Source organism: Branchiostoma belcheri, unplaced genomic scaffold, assembly GCF_001625305.1.
Source record: "Branchiostoma belcheri isolate BF01 breed outbred unplaced genomic scaffold, Haploidv18h27 scaffold55, whole genome shotgun sequence".
NCBI lineage: Eukaryota > Metazoa > Chordata > Leptocardii > Amphioxiformes > Branchiostomatidae > Branchiostoma > Branchiostoma belcheri.
In genome coordinates, this window is record NW_017804187.1 from 535,199 (window position 1) to 542,318 (window position 7,120).

The 7,120-nt window shown below is 44.3% G+C and overlaps 1 protein-coding gene across 1 annotated transcript in view; it reads right to left on the reverse strand.

The window, feature by feature from the left end:
- LOC109481394 (protein transport protein Sec24A-like) overlaps positions 1-7,120 on the reverse strand; it is a 20,274-nt gene that overhangs the window by 7,548 nt on the left and 5,606 nt on the right. The window contains exons 6-14 of the mRNA XM_019783953.1: positions 6,891-6,933; positions 6,210-6,373; positions 5,748-5,850; positions 3,840-3,966; positions 3,578-3,687; positions 2,751-2,982; positions 2,093-2,148; positions 1,728-1,829; positions 1,082-1,183 (exon numbers count right to left, since the gene is read on the reverse strand). Coding sequence (XP_019639512.1) covers positions 1,082-1,183; positions 1,728-1,829; positions 2,093-2,148; positions 2,751-2,982; positions 3,578-3,687; positions 3,840-3,966; positions 5,748-5,850; positions 6,210-6,373; positions 6,891-6,933 — 1,039 coding nt within the window. The remainder of the gene's footprint in view (positions 1-1,081; positions 1,184-1,727; positions 1,830-2,092; positions 2,149-2,750; positions 2,983-3,577; positions 3,688-3,839; positions 3,967-5,747; positions 5,851-6,209; positions 6,374-6,890; positions 6,934-7,120) is intronic.

Below are 7,120 nucleotides of genomic sequence, written 5' to 3' on the forward strand. Positions count from 1 at the left end.
TCCGAAGGAACGAACCGGAGGATTTTAGCCCTGCGAAGGAGGATGTGTAACTATGTCTATGACCAAAGAGTCACGACAGTGCCGCAAATCGTCAGATTGACGTGAAACCCGTACGTAACGCGAAGAAAGTGTCTATTGACAGGACCATCCTGTCAATAACAAAAAATTCTTCACTCCACTATTCCACCTGATTTATTGCTGTTTTGATGATGAATAAAAGACTTCTTGCTTGTTACACTGTGTCACCTCATTCAATTTGTGCCCTAACATTTGTCGTCTCTTAGTTTATTCCTAATCTAGGCATCTTGTTTTTAGGGCCCTTCTTATTTTTTTTATCGCCCTCTCGCATTAGATTTAGGGTCTCCAAAGGACGTCATCCATAAAATTTACTTGGTGTGGCCTAAGGTTAATTTTCAAACATTACTGAGAAATTTTCCGAATTTATTGGTTTCTTGTGTTAGTGCGGTTGGATGCTGTGATTGTGAAGTCCCTAATACATTGGGAGAATCAGATGAGATTTTTTGAGTGGAGTTTATAGACATGATCACATTTTTATTTGTTCAGCTGTGTCAATATGTGATTTGTTTGGGAAATAGGATTTGGTTTAGGTTTTAATATATCAATGTCAGGTACACCTTTGGGAATAATTGCTCCAAGTTCCAGGTAGTAAATACATGTACATTTTGTATCATGTATTTTTCACTTGTTGAACTTGTGGAAGCACCGTTGGCCCCCGGTTAGGGGTCATCCGGGGAACCTATGCCCAATTTTTTCAAAATTAAGGATGCTGATAGAATTTTTTTTTAAGGAAATATGATCTAGCTTAGTTTTTAATATATCAACACCTTTGCAATACAATATTTTTTGTTGGTGCGCCTAGATTTTAGCCTGTGCTCCTAACTTTTTATGGTTAGGAGCACAGTGCTCCTAGGTCAAAAAGTTAATTTGGAGCCCTGAGTGTTGAATTGTTATCAGTTACCTCCCAATCTTTTTACAAATGTTGGTGCAACAGCAATAATGATGGAAATGGAAGTATGGACAATGTGTGTTCCACAACTACAGAGAGTAAAATTATACGTACATTTCCAGCTCTCTGGTTTGGATCTTCCCGAGGTTTCAGGGCTCCGGGTCCGAGTGACGGCAAACAGGACTGGAACACACACACACGGCCACCTGTAGGGGTCTGGAAACAAACAAACGAACACCTGGTCAGAACCTAACACTGCTCCACATGTATGCCAAAAAACAGTTACTGTATATGATTTTGGAAACCGTCAGGCGTTTCAGGTAGCATCCACTACCTTTTGTCAGTGACACTAGAGAGTTGTCAGAAAAGCAGGTTTACAATTTATAAGTATGAACTATTGATTGATATGCAAATATGCTCCACATGTACTTTGACTTGATTGGTCTGTAAATTTCCAGAATCTCCAAAATGCCAGTCAGGAAAAGATTCAATCAATTTGTGACATAAACAAAAATACATAAGAAAGAGGAAAACAAACAAACACAGAAAAACAAAGTTGTAGAACTGCAGGATTTTATTTGACTGTTGTACACCTTTTGTTGCTTGACTAAATGTAATCATGTCTTGTCCTGTGTACATGTATGCTGGGCTCCATCGGAAAGCAGCTTCTACTAGCTGCATGGGCTACCCAGCCATTTTATGATGAAATAAGTAAATAAATAAACACAAACACAAATGAGTAGGAAATGAGAGAACGCACCATGAGCTTGTGAGCGACTTGCAGTGCCGGCCCCAGTGCACTGTGGGTCTCCGTGTTGTCAGCAAACATCTCAGGCAGCTGGTGCAGCAGGTCTTGGATCAACTGGGGGGGAGGGGGGTGTCAGGAAGGAGGGGGGTGGCAAGAGGGGGGTGTTACAATTAGGTTTCTATATTGTCATGGAATGCTCTAGATATGATGTTTTATGTAAAGAAGACTACTTTTAGTTACAGTGAGTTTAGTTATAAGTTATTACAATGTACAGTACTTCACAATTCTTTGGTTGAGTACAACAGATTTCAAGAGACTCCATGTCACTTACCGGTCTTAACATAATTATTAATAATATATTGAAAAATATTTCTCACCTCTTTTGACTCCTGAAGGTTGACCAGAAGGTTGTCTGGGGACGGCAGGAACACATCTGGGGCAAAGGTGAAAAGGCAAGGGTTAGAGGTCAACAAAAACTCAATTCAGATATCAATGACACGAGTCTTTGTCATAATCATCATAGTCAAAATTATAGGAGCCCAAAAACTAAGCTCGTAGATAAAGCTAGTGTACTCCCACCTACACACACAAACACACACACACAAAAACACACACACACACACACACACACACACACACACACACACACACACACACACACATACCTTCAGTATCGCACACGATGAGCATCTGTGGCTGGGACAGCCCCTCGGCCCACACTCCCACCTACACACACACAGACATACACACACACATACACAGACAGACACACACACACACACACACACAAACACACACACCTAGAGCTAATATACCTTCTGTATCCGACACGATGAGCATCTGTGGCTGAGACAGCCCCTCTGCCCACACTCACACCTACACACGCACACATGCACACACAGACATACACACAAGTACCTTCAGTATCTGACACGATGAGCATCTGTGGCTGAGACAGCCCCTCGGCCTACATCCCCCCCACACACACACAGACAGACACACACACACAGACACAGAAACACACAGTACACGTACCTTCAGTATCCGACACAATGAGCATCTGCGGCTGAGACAGCCCCTCGGCCAGGTTGTAGAAGTGCAGCACCTTGTCGAACGTGAGAAGGCCGATGGACGTCCGCGCGTCGCCCGGTAATCTCTCCAGCTCGTCAAGCAGCACGCGGCAGAACGAGTGAAGGTAACCACTCTCCACGGCATTGTGGGATACGTCAAGCACAAACAGGTACACGGCAGGCTGGGGCGGCCTCAACTGGAGGGGGGGGGGGCAACAACTGTCAATCATTGGATGATAATACTAACTAGAAAAGTAAATACATAATGTTTACCTTGGGGACAGTCTAGCCCAAAAAACTACTGAAAGCTATGTATTTATTTATTTCTTCCTCAAATATACATTGACAGGGAAATACACACAATGTCATATATATGTCTGAATTACGTAGGTTTGTTACAAGACATTGTGTTTACTATATGTGCAGAATATCACAAGTGCATGAGACTGACAAAAATGCATAATATAACAAACACTAAATAAAGATCCGAGCTCACAGGGTGATGGTTGGGCTACTACTCTGTTAACCCTAACAAACCACTGCTCTGTTCATACAAACTCAAACACATTCATACATAAGGTGACCAGCCCCTCCAACTCTGTTCTGTCACTTGCTAAATAATGTAACCCAATACCACAGGGTTACATTATGTACCAGCTTCAACACCAGTTACCATGGTGACAGTCATCTGGTCCAGGTCATTGACCTTATTCGTTTTAATTTAAATGGAAAATGAGGAGTAAAAGCAATAAAAAATGTTTTTGTTACAACTAGATAAAGGTAAAACCTCACCATGTATTCTGAAGGTGCTATAAACTCTATGGTTGCATTCTGGACCTCTGGTCTCTTGTGAGGCTCCCCATAACTCTTGGTGAGTGGGTTATACATGAACTCCTCTGGTACTGGGAAACAAAACATGAGGGAAAACATTTAGAGAGGCTCTCAATCAATTATTCCTAGAGGGGTAAGAGAAGAGACAAACTCTTAAATGTTGGCCCTGTAACAGATATTGTCTACAGGCAATGTGCCCTAGAGGGGTGTGGTATTTACTCACAATCGTTGACCCTATAGCAGAGATTGCACTTCCACCTCCTGCTGTCGATGAAGGTAACGAAGGGGTTGATGTACGTCCGGCAGGAGCGGCAGCGAACTATCACGCTCGACGTGATCACGGGAAGATGCTGAAACAAACAAACAAACAAACAAACAAGGCAGTCAGAGATGGCAGACTTCACCCCCTTACCCACACCCACACACGAGTGGCAGCGAACAATCACGCTCGACGTGATCACGGGAAGATGCTGCAACAAACAAACAAACAAGGCAGTCAGAGACGGCAGACTTCACCCCCTTACCCACACACACAGGGCAGTCAGAGATGGCAGACTTCACCCCCTTACCCACACACACACACAAGGCAGTCAGAGACGGCAGACTTCACCCCCTTACCCACACACACACACGAGCGGCAGCGAACAATCACACTCGATGTCATCACGGGGAGGTGCTGCAACAAACAAACAAACAAACAAACAAACAAGGCAGTCAGAGACGGCAGACTTCACCCCCTTACCCACACACACGAGCGGCAGCGAACAATCACACTCGATGTCATCACGGGGAGGTGCTGCAACAAACAAACAAACAAACAAACAAACAAGGCAGTCAGAGACGGCAGACTTCACCCCCTTACCCACACACACGAGCGGCAGCGAACAATCACACTCGACGTGATCATGGGGAGGTGCTGCAACAAACAAACAAACAAGGCAGTCAGAGACGGCAGACTTCACCCCCTTACCCACACACACGAGCGGTAGCGAACTATCACACTCGACGTGATCATGGGGAGGTGCTGCAACAAACAAACAAACAAACAAACATGGCAGTCAGAGACGGCAGACTTCACCCCCTTACCCACACACACGAGCGGTAGCGAACTATCACACTCGACGTGATCACGGGAAGATGCTGAAACAAACAAACAAACAAGGCAGTCAGAGATGGCAGACTTCACCCCCTTACCCACACACACACACGAGCAGCAGCGAACAATCACGCTCGATGTGATCACGGGGAGGTGCTGAAACAAACAAACAAACAAACAAACAAGGCTGTCAGATATGGCAGACTTCACCCCCTCACACACACACACGAGCGGCAGCGAACAATCACACTCGACGTGATCACGGGAAGATGCTGAAACAAACAAACAAACAAGGCAGTCAGAGATGGCAGACTTCACCCCCTTACACACACACAGGAGCGGCAGCGGACGATTACACTCGACGTGATCACGGGGAGGTGCTGCAACAAACAAACAAACAAACAAGGCAGTCAGAGACGGCAGACTTCAGCCCCTTACACACACAGGCTAACGCTTCGAAGTTAACATAGCTCAAACTTAGTGAACCGATTCAAACAGCACAAATTCACAACTTTGCAAGTTGAAATCGAAAGGCCAAATTTGGAACAACTTCACAACAGCAAAACCAATTTCGCAACAACTTTTTGGAACTGTAAGATCTCCAACTGTAAGAACACAGTCACAAAATTTTAACCTTTCAAAATTTTACAGATTTGAAAAAATGGCTTAATTTGCAACTTCACAATAGTGGAAATTCAAACAAATTTGAAACAGCTTTTTGAGTGTCAGTGTGAATTTGTACCGCAGTGCAGGGCTGAAGTGACCTCTGACCTCCCTGGTCCCTAACCTTTCTCCTCTCACAACCTGAACACTGTAAACCCAAAAACACACTCTCAGTTAACAGGCTTTTACGAGTTGACTTTTTACTAACATAAAAGCTGATTTCTCTCAAACAAACCACAACACATGGAAAACTATTTTGGCGCTTCCCAGTTTGAGGTATTCATCTTTTCTTGAATTGGTGCAGGATGGAATGCGTGGATGGTTGAATGAATGAGTGAATATATGAGTGAGTGAATGAATGACAGTACTTACAGACAGGTCCTTGAATGGATGCAGTAGAATACCCAGCGGCAGTTTGCACTTGTTGAGCAGGTTCTGGTTTTGAGGCAGGGTCGTCAGGGTGCACCGGAACAAACTGGAGCGGGGAGGGCAAAAACAGACATTAAGTACAAAAATAACATTTGCAAAGCAAATGCATGCTGTTTACCTTCACATGGTCTGTCCCACAAATCACTGCTCTGCTTATTTTTAGTCAAACACATTCAGGTATACATGTATGGTGACCAGCCCCTCCAACTCCGTCCTGGTGCAAAATGTAACCCAACACTGCTACAGTACTAGTTGCCATGGTGATAGATGTCTGGTTCAGGTCATTAATTTTATGCGTTTGAAGAAGAAGAAGAAACTGAGCAAAATCAAATTGAATATGTTTATCTTTTTATCAGTTAGTGAAAACACATGGACTACACCACTGCATAAGAGGGGTGTTCTTACTCAGGACTGGTGTTGACTTTCTTGAGGTCGTCCCTCAGGTTGGCCTTGGGTGGTTCGACCGGTTCCGGCGGACAGATGTTCCGGTTCTGCAGCAGGTTCACCGCGCGAGACTCGCCGCCTGCAACCGTCAGCCGGCCGAACGGACCCGCAAGGTCGTTAGGGGTCTGTATGGGGGGATTCACAACAATTTTACAACAGTTTATAACACATCATTATACAACAGCTTTACAACTCTTTACAACAAATTACACAACAGCTTAAGAACTCTTTAACAACATATTACACAACAGCTTACAGCCTTTATTTTTGCAATATAAATTTCTTTTATAAAGGACATGCTCTGGTGACAAAAAGTGTAACTTAGGCCACACCAATTTGCAATTTAATCAAATTTTCTATTTACCCCAAAATGAAAAAAAAACTAGAGCTACAGCTCTCTCCTTTCCATTTTATTAGTTTTCAATTGGATGACAATTTAGTAATGGGAAATGTTATATTGTGTACATTTTATGATTGCAGTAATATATTTCATTAATCACTGGTCCATATCAATTCACATTGACGTTGAATGCAGACTTATCGAGCTACATTTTGTCTGCATATGAAGAAATGTATTTTCAGTACATAGTGTATAGTACCAACTGTGAGACATCAGTGTGACCAAGTAGTACTGGTCCTTACCTGGTTCATCTGTTGTCCATACATGCCTGGCTGCTGCCCGGGGGGTGGGGGCATTCCCCCCTGCGGTAGGGGGGGTCTCTGCTGACCTGGAGGGGGTAGACCCCCCTGGAACTGCCCCATACTGGTAGGGGGTGGGGGCATGCCTCCTGGCTGTGAGGAGGGGTGTATACCCCCCTGGTACTGCCCCATACTGGTGGGGGGTGGGGGCATGCCCCCTGGCTGTGAGGAAG